Below are 23,884 nucleotides of genomic sequence, written 5' to 3'. Positions count from 1 at the left end.
ACGCAATCTTTAGACAATCCTCAGTGCATTGGTAGTGTTGAGACTACTAAAGCACTATACCTGCTCTCCAAATGGCCAGAGTTGATCAGGTGATCAGCCCTGGCCAATCAACAGGTAGTTAGAAAATTACTGCAGCCATCTTGAACAGCCAGAAAAGGGCTTGGAACCAGCGGATCAGAGGGGCAACAGAAGAGGTCGAGGGACAGAATTCCTGAAACTGGAGGGTCACTTTAAACAACGAACCATGAAAAGACGCTTGTTGATTCACTAGAGAACAGCGACGGCCTTAGGTAAGTGGCCATGGTTGAAATCACATGACTTAAGGGAGTTTCACACTATGGGTATACTTGGTGCTTCCCTGTTAGGTTATGCTTTATACAGACAGTATACGGATGCCAAATTGAGAAATTACTTATCAAATCTGTCTCTAAGAACAAGATGCTTATCCAAGACTTTGACACATATATATTATACTTCACCTGTAAACATGATTGGAGTAGTTACAGCCAAGGAGATGACCACCAAGCCCGAGATATTCGACAAGAAGCCCATCTCTGCCACCCAGCTGTCCGCCAAACACAGCTGGAAGAGTCGCAACCCTGCCAGGCTGCTGAGGTACGTGAGGTGCTCTGCTGCTGATCCATAGCCTATCAAGTCAGAGTCCCAGCAGAGAGGAAAGCTCAGCTCATAGATCACCATCAAGTCCTTGGCCCCCATGTGAACAGTCACCACCAGCAGAAGAGCCAGACTGTACAAGAAAAGTTTGCTTCGTCGGCCGTTCTCTCCAGGCAAACCAAAGAGGCGAAAAATCGACTGATAATGTCGTAGAGTAAACAATTTGGATGGTTTCTTGTCCTTCACGGATTCCCGGACAAAAAAATAAACATAGATGGCCGCAAAAACATTCACAGCGAAAGCTAGCCAAAAAGGGTTAATGTAGCCCTGCGCCTTCCGCCAGTGTCCACCAATGATGCTGGCTATCATTCCAGCGATGCCAAGGCAAGCCTCCAAGACGGCAACTCTGAATGTCCGTGATGGTCGATCTGTGATATCTGCTATGTAGGCAAAACAGCCAGCGAGGACCATGTTGAAGTCCCCACTGAGGCCACTAATAATGCGCCCGAGCAATAAATAACCAACGTGTAGTTCCTGGTACATGACCACAAGGTAGACGACAATTTGTAAGGCCAGTCCGATGAATGGAACGATGAGTACCGGCCGACGTCCAACGTGGTCACTCCAAGGGCCAAGCAACATGACAGAGAAGAGGCCAACCAGCAACCCACTCAAGTTCAAGTAAAGACTCCAATGCGATGTGAGGGTTTCCACTTCCTACAAACAGAAAATACGTCAAGATACAATGTACAAAAAAGAAGAACATTAGAAGATATTGATGGGAAAGGTAGCATAACGATCAGTTCCAACATAACTACTAGACGCTCTAACAAGGTGTATCGAATTCTGGATCAGGAACGTTGGTCGGAGCTCTACAGAGATGTAAATGGTGGCCGAATCAAGAAAATCTCTACATAGGCCAAATTTCTGAGGTGATACCATATATCCATAAAGCATTAGTAGCAAGGTGCAATATTATAAATGAATGACCATCAATAGCCATGATTGTTTTATACATCAGAACATGAGGAATCGAAGCACTGTTGGATAGCCAATCTAGCTGTCTGATGAAGAGGTCCAACTACCTCCAAATACATTACCGGTTAGCTCTAAATAAAAGGATTTCTTCAGTCTATACCATCTGCTTCACTCTCGTTGAAACTACCAACTGCTAACAGGTTGCGCCAGAGCCTTAGTTTCTCATCATTACCCTACACATCAGCATCCTATGCCAACACAACCTTTGTTGACCAGCGTTACTAGGTCAGCAGCATCTAATCTGCACCGTTTCCATGCCATATCTGGTTCAACCCATTTCCTCAGTGGTCTTCTGCCTAGCTCCTTCTTGCTACACTCGTGTGTGGGTGTGTGTACACAAGGAATAGCACTAGGTCTGGCCGTTCTAGATGTTGCATTTTCTCCATTTCCCCCTCTGCCCGGTGTACATCAGATTCTCAATCCTCAGGACTGGTAGGAATGGCCAGCTGTCCTATGTTCTATATACTGTGCACACAGATAATTGCACATTCTGATCTCTAAAATGTAACAGACTTAATGTTGTAGAAGAGAGTGTACAGCAGGAGTGAGCAGTGGAGATGCGATTTCTGTAGTTAAACATGGTAAAAAATAAATAAACAAAAAAATGACTATTAGCTTGCAACCAACACCTGTGCGAGTCTCTTCTTCAATGCAATGAGCAAAATGTTATCCACCCCCTTCTGCCCATCCTAATGTCACCTGATTGCAGGTAGTAGACAGCAAGTTGGAAGGAAGAAATACAACGCTTAGAGGGATTTTTCTGGACGTAAAAAAGTAAGCATCACTGTACTGGCCATCATCGAAGTACAAGTTGTTTGAAAAAAAAAAAAAAAAAAAAGGGTTAGTGTCTATTAAAGAGACTTTCTAAGTCTGGTGCATTAGGCATTTCTTTCATGTACAAGTATGTGTCACCACCTGAACTTCAGAGACTGGTGTAGGTTATATTTCGGCTTCTTTCAAGTTACCACCAGAGGTGTACAAACACACAATTTTACTATATGCCGACTCAGCATGAAATATGTTGTACAATGGAGCTTGCACATTTATTACGACTCTTGTGCTACTAACATCACATTAAAAGGGACGGAAAAAAAAATTAACTCTTTAGTCAGATAGACAGAGGCCAAAATATTGAGATCACTGACAGGTGAACTGATTATTTAGTGACAATGGCATTTTTGGGGTATGTTAAAGGGGTTGTCCCGCGCCGAAACGGGTTTTTTTTTCTTTCAATAGCCCCCCCGTTCGGTGCGAGACAAACCCGATGCAGGGGTAAAAAAAAAAAAAAAAAAAAAAAAAAAATAAAAAAAAAAACCTCCAGTACTTACTCGAATCCCCGCGTTCCCGCGACTTCTTACTTACCTTAGTAAGATGGCCGCCGGGACCTTCACCCACGATGCACCGCGGGTCTTCTCCCATGGTGCACCGTGGGCTCTGTGCGCTCCATTGCCGATTCCAGCCTCCTGATTGGCTGGAATCGGCACACGTGACGGGGCGGAGCTACGAGGAGCAGCCCTCCGGCACGAGTGGCCCCATTCGGAAGGGAGAAGACCGGACTGCGCAAGCGCGTCTAATCGGGCGATTAGACGCTGAAATTAGACGGCACCATGGAGACGGGGACGCCAGCAACGGAGCAGGTAAGTGAATAACTTCTGTATGGCTCATAATTAATGCACAATGTACATTACAAAGTGCATTAATATGGCCATACAGAAGTGTATAACCCCACTTGCTTTCACGGGACAACCCCTTTAAGCCTGGTTTAGACAATGATTATCGCTCAAAAGATGTCTTGAGAAATCATCGTCGTGTGCCTTTACAGCGCAAGGTGATCACTTTATGCTCGGAGCGGGGTATACAGAAGATAAGCAGGGCCGCTTGTCTTCTGCATCCAGCTGTTCTCTGCTCGGAGCGCCCGGCTGTTATACAGCCAAGCGCTCCGAGCGGGGTATAGAGAACAGAGCTGGGCCGTTCTGTTCTTCATATCAGAGAGACTTTGATGCAGGGCAGACTGTGATGGCTTGACAACTGGAGCCGAGCAGGTTTTAATATTAAGGGTGCTATTGAAAAATGAATTTATCCCCAAACAGCCCAAGGTTGGACCTGCTGGTGCTCCTATCGCATCCAGTGAAGACCGTTTTTATAATACTCTTATTAAAAAAGGTAATTACCGTCTTCCATCTTCCCTAGAGGTACAGATGACAGCAGGTAGCATTCCCCATATTAGCAGTGCTGGACATGTTTAAGATGCACTTCTAGCAGAGAATATCTTGTGTTTAGTAAGCACTTTCCATCCTTCCCTTTAGCATTTTCAGACGGTCACAGGACTATATGATGAAACAAGTTTATAGGGCACAGGGCAACTTCATACAGAACTATAGAGAAGTGAAGAACTTCAACTGATTGGCCAGTTCACCAGTCAAATACAATTCTCTAATTTGCCCATTATTGCAGGTTTCCCCAATTTCAGTCCTCAAGGTTTTCAGAATGTCCTATAGTAAGCACAGCAATGTCTGAGGCACCGACAATAATTCCATCACCCGTGCAACACTGAGGAAATCCTGAAAACATGACCTGTTGGTTCCTTGAGGACTGGCGTTCGGGGAACCCTGCAATGATGGGCAAGTTAGATTATTGTATTTATTGACTGGTGAACTGGCACATCAGTTGAAGTCGTTCACTTATCTGTAGTTCTGTATGAACAGATTTCCTAAATCAGCAATTAATAAGCAAAATATTTTCTTGAAGTGGTTAAATGTTTTACTCATTAGCAAAATTATGGGTGGATGAGTCACACTGGGCTTTACTGATAAAGCCACATTCAAGTCCCTATCTAGTTGTGAAAGTCCAAGGATTAGATAGATGTAGGCAATATACATACTTTTACTACCACTCTGGCAGCGCAGAACTTTGTCAACAACTACTGCGTAAAAACGGGCTCAGTGTTGGACAAGCCAAAAGCGTCTAGCACCATGCGGTTAAGGCACACCCATGCATGGTGGGCAATGGTGAAACGTTTTTTGCCCGTAAGTTGTTTGGCCATTGGCTGCTGCAAGTAGCTGTGGTTTGGCCTCATTAAGCCAGCTGCACCATCTGCTTTCACCCCAAGATCTAAGTATTTAAGGGCTCTTTCACACGAGTGTATATCAGCCGCCATTTTCACGGCCGGACGATATACGCCACGATGTGATGCATTGGATACCAATGCATCAGATCACATGGCCGTATTACCGCAGCGTAAAAGCACCCAGCCAATAAAGCGCCAGGCCGAAAAGATAGTCCTGGAACTATCTTTCTGGCCGAAATACATCGACCGCCGCATAGACTCCTATGGGAGCCAATGACAACGGTCGGAGAAGGGAGGGAGTTTAGCAGCGTGACTGCTAAACTCTTTTCTCCTCCGGGTGTTTGCAATGGGAGGCAGTGGAGCCAGGCTCTGCCCCTCCCATTGCTGGCTGTAGACAAGAGGCAGCTGCTTAGCTCCGCCCCCATCCCGCCTACTTCCATTGCAAACAGCTCACAGGAAGGCGATATGCACTGGGGTCCCTGCTGTTTGAACGGGCGCACAGACATTAGATTTGTGTACACACACACACACACGTTTTTTAGGGCACAAGTAGACGTGCGTAAAAACGCCTACAGCCGTGTGAAAGGGGCCTAAGGCTGGTTTCACACCTGCACTGGGAATTCAGCTTTCCTGCTCCTTTCAGGAAGCAGGAGAGGTGAATCCCCATGGTTGAGTGGTTCTGTTTTTGGACGGAACCAAAGAATGCCAGGCAGACCCAATTGACTAGGAGGTCTGCCTGCTTTTGAGCTTCTGGACTTAAAAAAAAAAAAAGCCAGTAATTCGTTACACATTTCCTTGTGTAAACAGCCGGACGCAATCTAATCTATATATGAGGATGAACGATAGTTTCTTTTCATAACAGCGATCTACTGCATTAAAAGACACAGAGCCTGACCGACAGAAGACCAGAGTTAAAACTCTTGGAATGGCAAGACAAAAATACCAAAATGAGAATACAACTAAGCAGTTATCTCAGACACAACTCAGCGGTCCTCACAGAAGACACCGTCCTACCGCCACCATAGAGATCCAGTGGGCTGAAGGACCTGTGGTACTGTCACCACTGTGGGAGAAGCCATTCTGCAGTTTGGTAGAAAGTACTGTATACTGGATATACAGACAGCAGCTAAAAGGGCATGTGATGACATCACCATCATGTGATCACCTTTGTGGGTGGAGTCTGGGATCACATGACCAGGGGCTGATCACTGTATCTAGGAGTCTGCTGAATCAGAATGCATGTGGCAGAGCTGTATGTGTAATGTGTGAGAATCAGGATAGATGTAGTAGAGCTGTGTGTGAGATGTGTGGGGATCATAATGGATGTACCATGTAGCACAGCTGTGTGGCGCAGTGCGCCACCAGAAACTCTTGTACTAAAATTTCCTAATAATTACTAGTCTACTGTAGATTACCAAGAGGTAATCTAGGACTCTAGACTATACCATATAATTTAGGATGAATGCTATATTATAGTACCTTGACATAGCTTCCTGAAGATGACAAGATTCAAACCTCCCACTTCCAATTACTGATACAGTTCAAGCACATTGTACATCTCTCACGGTCAGGCTATTAGTCTATAATGTAAAGCTAAAGTTAAATACTCACCTATCTGGTTTGGGAGTCACAGCCAGCTATCACATTAAGCTATTAATCATCCATGTATCCAAGCTGTCAGGAAGCACTTGCTAAATGCTTCTCTGATGCCAAAAACTTTGTACACTTTGTTTTTAACCCCTGTGTGTCCTAGGACCCAGAGCTTTTTGCACAAGTTATGAGGTTTAAAAGACTTGTCATTTTGGAACCTTCCATACAAAATGTTTGTGAAGGAACCGCTGAGACTTTTGGTGCCCTTCTGTCATGCTTACTGCATTAGTCAACACAATAACTAGTCCCACGTGACAGAAGCTGTATAACAAACATTAATTAGTATGCACAATAAGCCGTAAACCCGGAGCCAGACACTCAGCTTTTGGTTTACCATATAGCAATGCATTGTTAGTCGAGTGACTAATCCTCGGTATCAGATAGTCGTGAGAAAACACTATTCTTCAGGCCGGCTTCACACCGGCGGATTCCAACTGGATGATCCATAGCAAACTGCGGCTATTGCAAAGCATGCTCACCGGATCCCCCATACACAGGAACACTTAGCACAGCTGAATGGTCATTTGTTTCGGGAGGTAAAGCTCCGTTTAGGCTGAACCATTACCGTTCAGAAAAAAAAAAGCGCTCCGTTTAAACGTGAGCCAATGACGAACGATAATCGTGCGCTTCTCTTTTGTCGTACAGTTTCAGCCGATGCAAAAAAAGCCGGACAGCTTAAACACGGATCCTTCGATGTGTCACATGACAATTGCGTAGTTCTCGTTCCGCATTTCACATAAACAGGCTGGGGATGACGTCATCAGCTCGCTCAAATGAAAATCCGGAGATTCTTGCTCTGGCTATGGTGGCGGCCCATCTTCTGCAGAAAGTGATTTGGCGCTGAAATGCAACGCCCTCAATTCTTCTTTCCTCAACATAATCTGTGGGAAAACAAAGCAGCCCCCATACACATTAGAAAGGTATTGGAACCCACTGTTCTACGTGAATACGGACGACTAAAGTCTAATGTGTTTGGAGGCTTTTACGCACCTTCCAAAAGATATATTTCCTCTCTGGACTGTAAACGACTCTTCACACATTGCATGCCCTTGAATCTGGCGTCACGAACATGCACAGTGTGATTTCTTGATTTTTAAGTTCCCTGCTGGTCAGAGCGGGGATGCGTATCGAAATGCAGCCTGTACGCAATGTATTGTGTATGGACAGCGCATCATACACAGCCCATAGAAGGGCTCCATATCACACGTGGAGAACGAGAGGATGCTGCCATTCATTTCAATTGTGTATGGATTTGCAGTCGGCGCACACTAGTGTACAGGAAGAAAAAGTCCATAGACTTTCACTGCCTCCATTTACGGTCGTCTGAATAAGCCCTTACTGGTAAGTAAATACATGGCAGTCCTATTAGAACTCTGTTTTCATTGTCCACCTTGCAATAAATGGATGTTGGTTAATTACGGAGCGGGGGCTGGGGGAGGATTGTGCTTCATTTAAAAAAGTAATTTTTTAATAAACAAGCCATAAAGCCTACAATAAAATGACACATTACAGGCCAAAGTACACAGCAGGTCGCGTTCCTCTGATGCCATACCTGCAATGAAATGGATTAGGGTATGTTCCCACATAGCAAAAATGATGGTGGTGGGGGGGCAGTTTAAGTCTGAACGACGCGTTGGCACCAGGATACAACAGGACAGCTGGGCTGAAGTTTTATGGGACTGTCAGTGTGACGAGATGCTACTATGGTAGTAACAGTGTTGTACCAGAATATCAAGTTATACCCTATCCTGTGCATATGGGATAACTGATAGGTGGGGTCTCACTGCTGAGGCCCCCCGCTGACCTCAAGAATGAGGGTCCCACGTATCCATCCTCCTAACTGCGGGGTTACTGCATCACCTGCAGTGAAGAGGAGACTGAATGGAGCACTGGTTGCACAAGTTCGCCAGCACTCCACTCTCCATGGGACCATCAAGCACTCGCTCAGGTATGTCTACCACTCCCATTGAAAGGAATGGAACATTGACCATGCAGGCTTGGCCATCGCTCCATTCAGATTGACGTTACTGCCAAGGCAGAAGCGACCCCCCAGTAACAGAGCAGGACATGAGATTGACAGGGAACTCCATGGCGAGACCCCCACCGATCACCAAGTTACCCCCATTTTGTGGATAGGCATTAACTTAATATTCTAGTCCAACCCCTTTAAAAGGTGTATACGGATGGATTTTAAATCTAATAGGGCACTCAGCCTACGAGCCCATGGATTTTGCATGAACCAATTGCATTTGCATTGAATAGCTGCGATTGGTTCTCAAGCGGCACGGCTCCGCGAATTAGAGCCAGCTTTTCCGGGAGGCGGTATTTTTTAACCCCCTCACCAGGAAGCGCTGGCTGAAGACTACAGACAAGTGTGCCGGAGCGCCAAGAGAGGAGAAGTGCGGCGAAGCGGACAGCGCTCATTAGGTAATGTATTTTGGTTTTAAATGTAGCCAGGGCTTATTTTAGGGGGGGGGGGGGGGGGTTGGGGGGACAGTAGAACTTCGACTTCAAAAGTTGCATTGCACCGCCTGAAAACAGTGTTTGGTGCAATTCAACAGAGCGACAGGTTCCATGGGTAAACATGGGATACAAAACCACAAATTGCGACAATATTCAGCATACCACGAGCAGCCTACAAAACATCGCTAATGTGAAGGAACCCATTGGAAAGCATGGGCTTCACATACATGCGATTTGTAGTGCTGTTGCATCGCAAGAAGAATCGTGCAATTTTATCACCCGTGTGAAAGCGGCCTAAAATCATTGTTACATAATCATGTGTTTTCCCTCACTTTTGCATCATGAGAAAAATTACGCAATATTCCCCACCAGTGTGAAGGAGCCCTCAGAGAAAGGATGGCAGTATAGCTGAGAAAACTCCACCTTCCCAGGCTTGTTAGGTTTGTAAACCTGGATTGGAGTGTAAGAAGAGACTTTGTGGTCAGCTGCCAGAAGGGGAAGGAGACTGATCTGGACCTGAGCCCTTCCCCAGCATGACAGATGGAAGAAAAATTAAAGATGAGAACGGCATTTTTATATTCTAGAAACCCTGTAGATTACTTTAAGACATTAACAGCTTTTCAGGACTTTTGGCATAGAAATGATTCATAGGCTAAAACCCCTGTTAAGTAAACCCTTAAGGCACTCTGTAATGTGTGAAGGGGTAAAGCTTGTTTTATACCATTACAATATTATCACGTGTCTAATAGAGCAGGATGACAGGACGCTGACTAATAGATGCCGTCATCTCAGGAGCACCCGGGTGCCGACATCAGCAGATACAGGCTCTTTGTAGAGTTTAGTCTGGTTCTGTCTGAACAGATCAGTTTAGATCATCAATCCCCTCAGGGTACGAGCAGACGATGTGGTATAAGCTTTCTGAAGCAGAGAAATCCACACTATATAGTGCGAATTTTGACACGTGTCCCCAGCAGACATGACACCTTCATAAACCCGCTGCAATCTGTACCAAATAAATGGATTCTTCGTCTGCGGAAAATCCCCTGTGAAGTTACCAAAAACCAATCTGACAAAAGCACATTTTTCCATCTTTACCCCTTCCACCTCAAATGATTGACTGTCACGCTTTGGACTTCTCTGTGCAGAACAGTCACTTCCATGCAGTGCAGCCACCTGTCTGATGCTCATCAGGTACCATCTTGATGCCAAGATTTCTCCCTGCTTTTCTCTTACTATTCTGTGCTATCAATCCCATGATGCATCAGAATATCACATTACCAGCTAGAGCCAGTACCATTTCTGCCTGCTGAGAGGTCACCATCATGAACTTCTATAGTCCCCCAAATAAACTACAGACCGTAAGTATACAGTCAGGAGGCTGAACTATCATCTGCTTCATTATAGCTTTTGACAGTGGTCTCGAATCACCAATAACTGATAGCTTCTGTGTCCCCCTCTAGACATTATGTGTGGTGGGGTCCATTAAACAGGAATAAGGCCAGCTGGATATAAGGATTTGCAAATACTGTTCGTTACATCCTATGGAAAACTGCTGCTTCCTGCACACTCGCGGAAGCTAACTGCAGTTTTTGCACGGGCTCCGAACGGACTGCTTCCATTGATGTCAATGGACCCGTAGTCCTTCACAATGACAAAAAAATAAAATAATGTACTGCGCACGTCCAATGGCGAGCCGTGCAGACCATCCGCAGTACGGGAAAAGACGACAAGAAGCAGGTACGCATGGACGCCGGATAGGCACAGGGTCAGATTCCGCCGTCCAGAATCCAACCTTATGCGGACTTAAACAGGCTTTTTTATTCTTTTCAGAGATCATGAAGCCAAGTAATTCTCAGGTGGTCAGAATGAGGTCACATGACCCACCTGAGAAGGACTCCAGGAAGCCTCTGATAGAAAGAAATAACCAACCAAGGTGATATTTACAGACTCGTATATACTGAGGGACTAGTACTTACTGGGGGGGGGGGGGGGGGGGGAGAATCTAAAATCACCAGGATGGATTTTTAAGGGTAAAGGGCTGCAATTTAGTTTTTCAATCTGAATCATAAGTGATTTTTGTGGGGACCTCCAATCACTTCGACTGGTTAAGGCCTCCTTCACACGGGCGACAAAGTCGGGAGATTTTCTCGCGATGCGACAATGCTACAAATTGCATCTATGTGAGGCCCATGCTTTCCTACGGGTTCCTTCACATTATTGATGTTTTGTAGCATGCGACATTGCAAGACAAAAACCTTGTGGGTTCCGCAATATGAACGCGACTCGCCAGGCTTTGTAGCCCATGTTTCCTTATGGAGCCTTCCTCTATTGCATAGCACGAAAATGTGGGTTTTGTTCGAAGCAACTTTGCCAGTAGGAAATCCTATTGTCAAAGCCCTAAAATAAGCCCTAACTGCAAGGTACAAAACAAAACACACACACATAACCTTAGAAGTGCTGCCCGACGCTACTGCAGCTTCTTCCCGATCCCCGGCACTGTCGTTCATCTTTTCTGGCCGGGGATTGAAAAAATCCTTGCCTCCTCGAAGCGCTGCCTCTGATCGGCTGACGCTTAGCCAATCAGAGGCAGCACTTCCAGGAAGTAGGGATTTTTCAATCCCTGTCCAAAAGAGATGAACAGTTCCATGGACCCGGATTCTTCAGCGGCGGCTCTCCCGGCGGAAATCTCGCGTTTTTTGCTGCGGCCAAACCGCGGGATTTCCGGCGGGAATACGCCCCGTGTGAACCCAGGCTAAGAGTGCCATTGAAGTCTAAAGCCCCTTTTACATGGGAAGACTGAAGCACCCAACAGCCATCCCAGCAATGACTACTTCTGTGCTCTCACATAGGAGTGATGATAGTTCAGTGAATAGAGGTGAACGAGCTGGAGAGCGTTCCGTTCAGGCTGTCGTTCATAGAGCAGCGGACTAAGGGCGCCTACCCACTTGCGTTGCCGATTTTCGCGCGTGAAAAACGCGGCGTTTTCAGCGCGGTTTTCGCGGCGTTTTTTGCGGCCCTCCATTGACAATCATGGGTGCATTAAGAGAAAAATAAGGAGACATATGCAACTGACAGTTCCTATGTGAAAAAACCCCACGAAACGGAAAAAACCCCAAATGGACAAGAACACATTCTATACTAATTGCTCTTGAGAAAAAACGCAAAACATCACAGGAAAAAAAAAAAAAAAGCTGATCGGCCTTTCCCTGTATGCGTTCCTAGACAAAAATCTTCAAACCACTCGATCTAAAGAGCGCCCTCCACAATAATCAGGACGTGTAAAAAGGGGCCTCAGAGATAAAGATACCCCCAGTCAATGGGCATAGTTAAAGGGCATAGTTAAAAACAGTTGCCCTCAGATATTCATCCCCCCCCCCCAGAAAAAAAAAAAAAAAAAAAAAAGATACGAAGAATGTGACCGCTTCCATTAGTCTATGTAAATGAGCAGCCAACAGCGCTGCACACGGACGCTTCATACAGATAGTCATTAACTCCAGGAAAGAAAACAAACACGTATCTGTATCTAAACAGCAACCTACAGATGATTTATACAACCGCAATGGAGCCCAACTAGAAGGTCACGTGCTAAGCGTCACGTTGTCCTATACGGATGCAGTGTATATGAGGCTTTATTCACATGACCGTATGCAGACGCGTTTTCACGGCCGGCCAATTTACGCGACCATCTAAGACGTTGGTTCCCATGCATTCGTTCACATGGGCAGATATATGGTGCGTAAAAACATTGCAGAAAAAAAAAAATTTGACCGATATAGGCTGGCGGCTCCCATAGACTCCTATGGGAGCTGGAAAAAGAAAGAAAGGGGGGGGGAAAAAAAAAAAAAAAAAAGTTTAGAAGCATCCAACGCTGCGGAAAGCTTGCAGGTGCCTCGATTTAGGCATTTGAAATCAATCCGGAGATTTATGCCGAGTGAGGGATTTTCTGTCTGCGACATTTTTTTTCCTGACAATACGTCACACATGGCTGTGTTAATGGATGAGAAAACGCTAGATAACTCGGGACTTTATCGCGGAAAATCATCCATTCACGTGAATTCACAGCGCAGGCAAGCGATCGTAAAAAGCATACGCTCGTGTGAAGCTAGCAGAGAACACAGCACTATAACGTACAGTAATGAAGTAGCGGAGTTATACACACACATTGCGGTATTACACCTATGTGGAATTTTAGCGTCACATGACGCGTCGCTCTGCATGGTTGCGTGCAACTGAGGAACATGGGCCTGTTTGTGATTGGGGCACTCTAGAGCTGCCCAAAAAAAAAGAAATCATTTTTAAAGTATCGCGCGCCGTTTCCATAGCCCTCATTTAAGTGAATGAGAACTGCAGAAATAGCGCAGCGCTCTGTGCTACACCGCTTCTGTAGCTCCTGTTCGCGCCAATGATGCGACTTGACTGAAGCGCTCAGCTCCTCCCGTAGGCTCCTGCCGGTTGGCCGCTAACCATAGCAGCAGTTTCCAACATCGGCTGCGAAAAGTAAAGATGGGAATCCCCTTTAAGGCCGGAATCACACGATCGTATTCGCTCACGCAATCCACGGTAATTAGAACCCAATGATTTCAATGGGCTCGTTCACTAGCATGTATTTTGCGTGCGCAATTCTGTCACGCAAAGACCATACGCAGCATGTTCTATTTTCCTGCACAAGGACATATGGAACCAATTTGACCAATTACATATTTCACTATACGGTACTATGGCTTTTTGATCATTTACGTGCGCAAAAAGTATAGTAAAAAAATGCAGTTGCGCACGCTTATATGTATACGTCCGTGCGAATTCAGCCTAAAAGTTATTTTCCCCAACTTCATCATGGTTTCCATTATAAACACAAGCCAGATCCATCCATGTTTCCCTATGGAGCCTCTTTATTTTATCGTAACGCATTAACTTGCGGTTTTCATGTTACGCGTTTTCGGCATTGGAAACTCCCATTGCCTAGCGCGAGAAGAAAAAAAAAATCTCAAGCGGCAGCAATGTTTTTGCACGAAAAAGCAATCGCTGACGCTCAGACATCTCATGATCACAAGTGCAATTTTATAGCGGCAAAAATTACGTTCGCCAGCGTGAAGGATAGGACTGTTCTTGCATGCGCTGTAGTGTCATGGAGAGTCACTACTGTCCTACAAGGAGCTACTTTTCATTAGGGTATTCAACTTTTTAAAACCAAGGGGGGCTTCACATCTGCTTCACTGCTCCATTCAGAGAGCAAGAAAGCAACCCCCATGGCCCGGCCCCCCTAATCCCCTATAATGGGCTCCGGCCCCCCCTAATCCCCTATAATGGGTTCCGGCCCCCCTAATCCTCTATAATGGGCTCCGGCCCCCCTAATCCTCTATAATGGGCTCCGGCCCCCCTAATCCTCTATAATGGGCTCCGGCCCCTTTCCGACCGGCTGCCCGGCTTTTGGACGGAAGAAGCAGTGTTGCATGCAGCGCTTATTCTTCCGGTATTTTTAGCCGGATCAATGCCATAATAAATTCTATAATTTAAATGGCCCCTGACCTACCCGGTGTGAATACAGCACAAGCGTAAATGCATACTAGCGGATTTGAATTGCGGAATCCGAAGCGGGCGACCGCCTCCAGGTTCCGCAGCAAATACCTCCATAGCGTGCCGTGCAAAAGGGATTCTTCATGCAAACGAGCGGAAACCAAATGCGATTTCCACTCACAGAAGGAAAAAAACTGCAGCATGCACTATTTGCCTGCGGTGCCGCATGGACGGCTTCCACTGAAGTCAATGGAAGCATCAGACTTGACAGCCGGAAAAGGAGTTAAAAAAAATAAAAAATCTGTACCGCACATGTCCGCCGGCGAGCTGTGCGGACCATCCGCAGCACTGATGAAGATCAAGTAGGCAGGTACGCGCAGACGCCGCGCCAAGCCCGTGGGCAGTGGGCCATACCCAGCCACATTTAACGCCTGCGTTGACTGCGTTTTTGACAGCGTTTGACTGTTTTTAGCGCAATTATAAATGCAGCCAAGCAAGCCGTTAACGCGGAACTGAGAGAAAAAAAAAAAAAAGGTCAAAAACGGGGTAACCACATTCATTTCAATGAGCAAAGCATCGCGTTTTTAAAAACGCAGAAATGCATCAAAACAGGACGGCGCTTGAAAACTGCTGCGTTTTAACGCTTGTCTGAGAAGCCCAACAGAAATCAAAGGTAGCAACCGATAGCGTCTAGCGCTGCGCTGAAAATGCAGCATTTAGCGGAGGGGGCAATGCCTTCCTCACAGGAGGTCAGCAAAGCCTCGTGAATTGAATCGCAGCGTTTTGCCGCGACTTTACTTTCACTGTGATGAGCTGCGCTAAACGCCAAAAAGAGGGCTGATCGCGTGGCGATGGAAATCACAGCAATCAAGCGGCTGTCTGAGAGGCTCCATTGAAACGAGAGCGCTATACTGTAATTAGCGCAGAGCTAATCGCGGAAAGCAGCGCCTGTGTGAGGGGCCGGGGCTTATACACAGGCCGATTTATCGCTTGAATGAGCAGATATTGTTCGCTTGTTTACGCTCATTGGAGCGATTTTTTTGAACACTTGTTCTTACTAGAAGCCCCCATAGCAGTTTGTGACAAACCCCATCGCCGGCCATAAAGGTTCGCGGAAGGAAAACCCTTTAAAGGGGATTGTGCCAAATCCTAAAGTTATCCCACATGTTAGTGGGGGCAGAACGCCACCTGCTGCAGTCAGTGCCCCCTGTGCCCTGCACCCCTCCATACCCCCCTCTGCCCTGTGAGATCACTCTCCTGGCACCTAAGTATCAGAAGGGAAGCAGTTGCCCGTAGCAACCAATCAGATTCCTCCTTTCATTCTCCCGAGGTCTTGCGGAGTATAGAAGCAGCGCGCTGATTGGTTGCTCACCTTCTCCATAGGATTGGTGCTGTTGGTGCAGCCCTCGCTCCTGCTCCCGTTGTAGCCGAGATCCCGGCTCAGCCGCTCCCACAGATACTGCGTGGTGAGCGGACCCTGCAGCGCCATAGAGAACATGGCGAAGAACAGCACCGGCTCCACCGTCATCCTCCGCGTGTAGCAGCGCCGGGGCCGCGGCTTGTCCGAGCCGGCAGCGCCCATGTCCGGCTGCACCGCGTCATGTAGGTCGTTGTCAGACATCACGCTCAGCCGAATACATTCGGAGGGAAGCTCCCTCCGCACTGCGGCCACAGGCAGAGAGGGGCGGAGCAACGGAGAGCCACGCCCATCGCTCCCCAGCTGCCTGCCCTCCGCCATGTCTCCTCCCCCTCAAACCAGAGCTGTACTTGTATATACTGCTTGCCGGCAGTCACGTGTCTCTACTGTTTATGTGCGGCTACGTACAGTCTGCTGCTCGCTGTTATCAGCCATGGCAGAAAAATTAAAGGATTTTTCCCAGAAAGTCATTTCAGTAAATTAAAAATCATATAAAGTGTTGTGAAGTCTGTGAACGCTGCAGGCATACGGAAATAATACATAGGTGACCGCGGCGTATACAATAATGTATATAAAGAGGCGGAGAAACCTCAGAGCCTGATAGTTTAACCCCTTACATCCTACGATCAATAGCAACTGCAGATGATGGGGGCTCTTTTAGTCACCCCGTAATGCGATGGCTAGGTACTAGAGATGAGCGAATATACTCGTTTCGAGTAATTACACGATCGAGCACCGCGATTTTCGAGTACTTCCGTACTCAGGTGAAAAGATTCGGGGGGCGCCGGGGGGAGGCGTGGCGGAGCGGGGGTGTAGATGCGGGCAACGGGGGAGCCCTCTCTCTCTCCCTCTCCCCCCCCCCACTTCCCGCTGCAACCCCCCACTCACCCACGGCGCCCCCCGAATCTTTTCACCCGAGTACGGAAGTACTTGAAAATCGCGGCACTCGGGCGAAAAAGGGGCGTGGCCGAGTAGATTCGCTCATCTCTACTAGGTACCAATGGGTTCCCATAGCAACCTGTCAAAGGCCTCCATGTAACTCAGCCTAATAGGCCCCGCCTCGCACAGCGTCTAATGGTTCTTTAAGGCCGGTCTCACATGACCGGATTTGAACCGTGGATTCGGCGAGCGTATGATCCGCGGTAATACGCAAATGCATTGACTTACGCAGTTCCGATTACATTAGCGTGTCGGAATTGCGCAATCCATGAGTGGAAAATAAAGCGCAGTATGCTCTATTTTACCATGGATATACGCAATATAGAGCCATTGTTATCTATGGTCGCGTATATACCCGCAGCCCATACACAATGACATAGCATACGGGTATCTGCGGCATCGCTAAGCAAACGCGTAAGAAATGTGAACAAAAAAAAACCCAAACTGTCGGACTGCGCTTGACCGGCTGCGTGAATACACGGTCATGCACTGTACAATTTTGCGGCCGTACGTCATGGCCGGGCTCACAGCTGGAATCTGCTACGGCCATGTGAGCCTGACCTTAGACGCTATGTAGTGCAGAGAGAAACTCTTCTGCTGTGCGACCCGATGATCACGTGACCGCTGGGCGTCCCATGTCACAGCAGAGCCGAAGGGTCTTAGCGGACCCTGATCAGCTCTGTTAGTGAGTGATGTCGCTGCAGGGGGTGTTTGCCCCTCTAACTGGGGCTCCTATGGATGCTTCAGCTCACTAGCCGTCAATCAAAGCGCTTGTTTGCCGCACGCAAAAGAACAGTACAGTAAATAACGCCGATACGCGCGCAAAAGGGCCTGTTTCATAGTGCAAAAACATTGCGCTAAGGTGCGTGCAATTGCATTCACGCCAGTGTGCAGCCGGCCTTTGGCTGCTCAAACACAGGTGTCTGTCAATACGCCATGTTTTTAAATTTGGCGTTTTACAGCGTTTTCAAACTGCGTTTTTAGATGCGTTTGACCGTGTTTTTAAACGCACCCATTAATGCAGCGGGTGATGAGGCGCGTTAAAAATTGTTGAAATGCATTAAAATAGAGCAGACAGCATTTGAAAATCGCGGCGTTAGACATGCTGCACTCGAGTGCTCATCTGAGAAGCCTCATTGAAATAAGTAGAGGCGTTTTACAGGCGTTTGAAAAACCGCACTACACGCTGTAAAAAAAACTCCTGTGTGAGAGTGGCCTAAGGGTGCTGTTCGCACCGCAAACGCATCAGAAAACTGTCTTTTTTATGTGTTGTGGTCAATGCTCTAATATCCCATATGGCGCGCCTGCACATATATTTATTTTCAGCCCCACTTCAGCACTATCCACCAATCAGGTTGCTGGAATTCTGAAACAGACACCCCATGGCAGCCGGGGCCCAGGGCTGCCTTAGCAGACTGTCTATCAAGCCATCCCCGTGGGGTGGCTTGATAGACTGCCTGTCAAATGGCAGCATGAGGTAATGCTGTAGCATTATGTCATACTGCAGGAGCAATCAAAGCATCGCATGTTGTAGTCCCCCAGTAAAGTAAAAATAAGATCAATAAAGTTTCATTAATTGTAAAAAAAAAAAAGTAATAAAAGTTTGAATCACCCCCTTTTGCCATATTTATAATTAAATAATCTAAATCATAAAATAAAAATACATATTTGGTATCTCCGCGTCCGTAAAAGTCCGATCTATCAAAGTAGCTTATTATTTACCCCGCAAGGTGAACATCGTCTGAAAAAAAAAATTAAGAACGCCAGAAATGCACTTTTTCAGTTACCCTGTCTTCCAGAAAAAACACAATAAAAAGCGATCAAAAAGTTGTATGTATTTCAAATGTCCTGCAGTTTTCTAACGGAAACTGCAGGACATCCCGCAAATAATGAGCCTTCACACAACTTTGTCGACGGAAAAATAAAAAAGTTATTGCGCGCAGAAGATGGCGGCAGAAAATAATTTTAAAAAATTAAATGTCTTTGAAAAAAAAGAGTAGTGCAGTAAAAAAAAAAACTATACAATTTTTGGTATCGTAGTTATAGCACTGACCCATAGAATAAAGATATCATGTCATTTTTGTTGCAGTTTGTGCGCCGTAGAATCAAGACGCACCGAAAGATGGCGGAATGTTGTTTTTTTCCTTCATTTTACTCCACTTGGAATTTTTAAAAAATTTTTCAGTACATTATATGGTACAGTAGTAAATAGTACCATTGAAAAACACAACTCATCCCGCAAAAAACAAGTCCTCATACAGCGACGCCGATAGATAAATAAAGAAATTACGATTTTTTTGAAGGGGGGAGGAAAAAACGAAAATGGAGAAAGAAAAAGGGGCCGCGTCATGAAGGAGTTAAAAGGGTTTTCCAGTTAAAAACTATTGATGACCTATCCTCAGGACAATATACAAAGCCGCAGTCAGGACAGGGGGAGTTCTTGTATAGTGATGAGACAGATAGAGGGGCAGGACAGGCAGCAAACATGTACAATACGAGCCGAGGTCAGGACAGGAGATGACGGGAAAGCTGGGGGAATCAGACACAGATTAATACCTGATTGGTCAGGGATGGGAAAACTGGGTTTGCATGCTTGCCTTTTTAAATAGACAGATCAAGTCCTACAGATGGCAGTGACAGATACCCAGATTGTGCGGAAGGTGTGGTGTCTACATATGACAGGAGGCGGTTGGGAACCGCAACCGCAAGCAGCATAAAGAAGGAGGAGCTGTTGGCTGCAACACTAGGCGACTCTTGATCCAGGCAGAAGATATTTGTGGCTAGATTAGGACAGCCGTTGGGAAAACGACCTAATTTCAGCCCGTTAGCAGTCATCACACTACAGTGATCCCTCGTCTATCGCGGGGGTTACGTTCTAGAGACCTCCGCGATATGTGAAAATCAGCGAAGTAACGGCACTATATTTACACAAATCAATTTGCTGGGTGACCTGCCAAACAATCGCAAAAGTGAACAAACAGACCGATGCTACGGTCAGTGAGCCAATCAGCGCCCGATACAGAACACATTCCATCTGCCAATAGTGTGCCGCGTACAATATTGCGTTGGCAAGCGCTAGCGGCGTACTGTATTTCCTGTATGTACCGCAAAATTCCACGATATAGTGAAAACAGAATTATATCTGGTCTATCGAAAATCCGCGATGCACTGAAGCCGCAATCATTGAACCGCAATATAGCGAGGGATCACTGTATTCTGCATAATCTGTAGCTCCATAAGCGTATACCGTAGATGGACTGTATACCTTACCAACCGGCTAGTGGGATAACTGTGGGGAATGGATAGTGGGGTATATCTTTGGGACAGCTCTTGGGCATTTAAGCACTGGGCAGTTGTCCCATATAAAAGGACCCTTAGGCCCAATGTCCACGGGCAGATTTGAATTGCGGAATCCGTGCAAGACACCCACGTGGACGATCCGCAGTTCAAGCTGCCCATAGGGAAACATGGGTATCTGCATCTAAATTAGAGCATGCGGATTTGATTTGTGGACTTTTGGGTGCGGAAATCAAATCGCAGCATGCTCCATTTCAATGCGGTTCCACACGGACTTCAATGGAAGCCGTCAGACCTGCAGCCCATCCGCAATTGAATTGCAGACAAACCTCGGATTCCGCGGAAAAGCAGCAGTTTAAAAAAAAAGTACTGGACATGCCCGCCGGCGCGCCGGCTAGCGCTTCCGCATGAGTCCGCAGTACAGAATATACAAGACCCGGACAGGGTCCTCTGCCGCAGGCGGGGTTGGATTCCGCTGTAGGCATTCGGAATCCGACCCGTCCGTGGACATGAGGCCTTTCTGCTTCAACTTGGAGACATTCCTGGTAGCAATAGGCAAGATTGGCGTATGATGACAAATAATGTCCCTGTGTTATTTCACCACGGCAGTCTGCAGCTCGATGAATTCATATTTACCAGTTCAATGCCATTTTGGAATGTTTTTAAGAAATGCCTCTGCCGGAGTTCTTCTAACAAGTAGTCAACCGTTGCTGTTAGGTTTTTGTGGCGCTGAAGTTGCTGATACAGCACATTCTGTCTGAGATGTTCCTCCTCTTGCAGAGTTAACAGAATATAAGCTTAGGTAAGCACTTCTTCACAATTTAATCCATAAGTGAAAATGAAGCTGCACTTCAGGATGGATTTGTACATGGACAGTTGAGGTATGGTTAAAACCACATCAAAATCACAACACAAGCACTGCATCCGCTTTCGACACTATTTTTGATGCAGATGTGGTTTTCATAAGGGAAACACATTGATTTTACAGGACAAATCTGTGAAAAATGCATCTGCAGTTTTGATGCAGTTTTTACCACACCTCAATAGCAAATATGCGAATGTACCCCTTTGATCTACCTTAATTAGCTTATCAGGGACTTGCTATGAGCAATTCCCTAATATCCTATACTAGTAATTATGAGGAAATTAGTACCAGTGGTTCTGGTGGTGCAGTGCACCATACACTGGGACCTTCCCACAAGACCAGATGCGCAGAAATAGTTGATGTAAAGCAGTGCTTATCAACTCAATTGCACATTTCAGCAGTTCAGGTGGAATGCCATCTGAGCCGGCGGCGCGTCCGTATCTAATTTTCTGAATAGGAAAAGGAGCATCCGTAGGCATAGAATGGTTATCCACAGCAATTTCGTCAAATGGAAGTAAAGCATCATCCTCGCCCTGTACAAGGGAAAGGGTCCAAAAACAACATGCACTAGCTACAGGCCGATAACGCTCCTCTCGGTTCCTGGCAAGGTCTTTGCACATTTTCTACTCTCAAGGGTACAACCACTCCTGACCTCCAAGCGGAGACCCCAGCAGTCAGGCTTCACGGCAGGCCGCTCCACCATGGATGCCATACTCGCTCTTAGGCTCCTCTCAGAGATACATAGAGAATTTAACAAACCGCTCCTTGTTGCCTATGTCGGTCTTAAGGCGGAGTTCGACTCGGTCGACAGAGAAGCCCTCTGGAAGGCCTTGCGTGGCATTGGCGTCCCCATATCCCTTCTAAAACTACTTAAAGACATGCATCAGGGCACATCCGCCGTATCAACGGTTCAACCTCTGCTAGTTTTGAGACCTCGTCTGGTGTTCGACAAGGTTGCGTCTTGGCTCCTACACTCTTCTGCAGGGCCATGGACTGGATTCTTCAGCGTAGTGTCCAATGTAATGGGGTCACTCTTCCGGAATACCACTTTACCGACCTGGACTATTCCGACGATGTTGCGCTTTTGGATGTCACAGCTAATAATCTGAGACACTCATTGGAACAGTTCGATTTTGAGGCATCCTGTTTTGGGCTTCTCATCTCCTGGAACAAACCAAGTTGCAGAATCTAGGAGTCGGCGCAATCCCTCCGGACCTAGACATAAACGGCTAGAGGGTCGACGCTGTCAGTGAGTTCTTGTACCTCGGCAGCGTTCAGCATACAGATGGAAGGGCGCTTCCAGACATCCTGCGGAGAATAGCGCTGGCAGTCTCGGCGATGAGGTCCCTGGATAAACTCTGGCGGTGGCAGAACATAATACTCAGGACTAAGATTCGATTTTACCAGACCTGTGTTATGCCAATATTATTGTACGGCTTGGAGACTTGGACCTTGCTGTCGCATACCACTGAGCGTCTGCAGTCCTTTCACGTGCAATGCCAACGCCAGATTCTCCGTGTCCATTGGTTTGACTTCATCAGAAACAGCGAGATGCAGGCTTGCACGGGGCTTGAGTCAATCACAAAAACAATAACAAGGAGTCGACTTGCACTTTTTGGTCATGTTGCACGTTTGTCAGAAGCTGTTCCGGCCCATGGTGCTCTAATTGCAGCAATTGCTAGGAAAATCGAAAGATGACCCCCTGCCGGATGGCGGAGGCCCCCTGGTCATCCGTGACACTCGTGGGTGCAACAGATAGGCAACGGTACCTCTTCCGACATCAACACCGAATGGAACAATGCTCTCGGTAGTGGTCATTCTAGATTGGCGCTATGGACCCTCGTCGTCCAAGCGAGATAACTAAACTAACTAGTGCGTCATACAGCTCTGCTACACGCACGTCACACACACAGCTCTGCTACATGCACATCACACACACAACCCTATTACATGCACGTCACACACACAGCTCGGTAAACATGCACATCACAGACACAGCTCTGCTACATACACGTCACAGACACAGCTCTGCTACATACATGTCACAGGAACAGCTCTGCTACATGCACGTCACACACACAGCTCTGCTACATGCACGTCACACACACAGCTCTGCTACTTTGCTTTCACGTGTTAGCTGCACATGATTGACGAACTTCAGCAGCTCGCTGGGGAGACATGTTCGCTTGTAGCTTTCACATATCAGCTGCATGTGTTTTACAAACTTCAGCCAGTGGCTGAGGTTAAATCGTGTCATGTAAGCTGCATTCGTTTCATGGTGGCGTTGAACCCTCTGTGCTGACATGTTTGCACAGCAGCAACGGTTTGTTTCACCACTGGACAACAGGTCATAATTAGATTAAGGGTTCTTTCTCACGAGTGTATATTGGCCCGCTGTTTTCCAATATAGGCTGTGATCTCATGCATTTCGCTTAGGGTTGTGTGAGCCTGGCCTTAGTAAAAATGTACAAGAATTCGAGAAACAATCCTATTAAAATACTATCCAATTAACTTCTATCTGGTTGAAATGAGGCTCATGACATGTGGTTGAGGCTGGCCTAAGTCTCGATCACACTACTCTTGCTATCAGGGGTGTAGCTAAAGGCTCATGGGCCCGGGTCCAAAAGTTTATCTTAACCCCTTAATGCAGAAACGTAACTTGAAGCTTCTGGGCTCCAATGCAAAACCTGCAACAGGGCTCCCAACTATAATGCTTAAGTCATAGTACTGGGCTCCCTATATGAAGAAGAGAGGTCTTATGGGCCCCCTAAGGCTCCTGGGCCCGGGTGCAACTGCATCCTCTGCATCCCCTATAGTTACGCCAGTGTTTGCTATACTTTTGACACTGTTGCATGAGAAAACCCCACAAGGTACGTAGTTTTTGAAATACTCCCCAGCTAGTCTACTAATGATGACCAGGTCTTGTTCAGGATTGCTCTATTTGTTCATCCTCAGGGCTTATTCCACGAGCGTATATCGGTTGGGTTTTCACGGCCGGCCGATATACGCTCCCATCTAA

The 23,884-nt window shown here is 46.7% G+C and overlaps 2 protein-coding genes across 2 annotated transcripts in view; one reads left to right on the top strand and one right to left on the bottom strand.

The window, feature by feature from the left end:
* SLC46A1 (solute carrier family 46 member 1) overlaps window positions 1-16,031 on the bottom strand; it is a 28,196-nt gene extending 12,165 nt beyond the window's left edge. Inside the window, exons 1-2 of the mRNA XM_066599603.1 lie at window positions 15,720-16,031; window positions 480-1,332 (exon numbers count right to left, since the gene is read on the bottom strand). Of these exons, the coding sequence (XP_066455700.1) occupies window positions 480-1,332; window positions 15,720-15,968 (1,102 nt within the window). The 5' untranslated portion in view covers window positions 15,969-16,031. The remainder of the gene's footprint in view (window positions 1-479; window positions 1,333-15,719) is intronic.
* Window positions 1-23,884, top strand: part of LRRC75A (leucine rich repeat containing 75A) — a 454,790-nt gene that overhangs the window by 361,463 nt on the left and 69,443 nt on the right. The window lies entirely within an intron of this gene.

The sequence above is a fragment of the Eleutherodactylus coqui genome, chromosome 4 (assembly GCF_035609145.1).
Source record: "Eleutherodactylus coqui strain aEleCoq1 chromosome 4, aEleCoq1.hap1, whole genome shotgun sequence".
Lineage (NCBI taxonomy): Eukaryota > Metazoa > Chordata > Amphibia > Anura > Eleutherodactylidae > Eleutherodactylus > Eleutherodactylus coqui.
The sequence above is the reverse complement of the archived record's forward strand: the minus strand, read 5'-3'. Positions and strand labels throughout refer to the sequence as shown.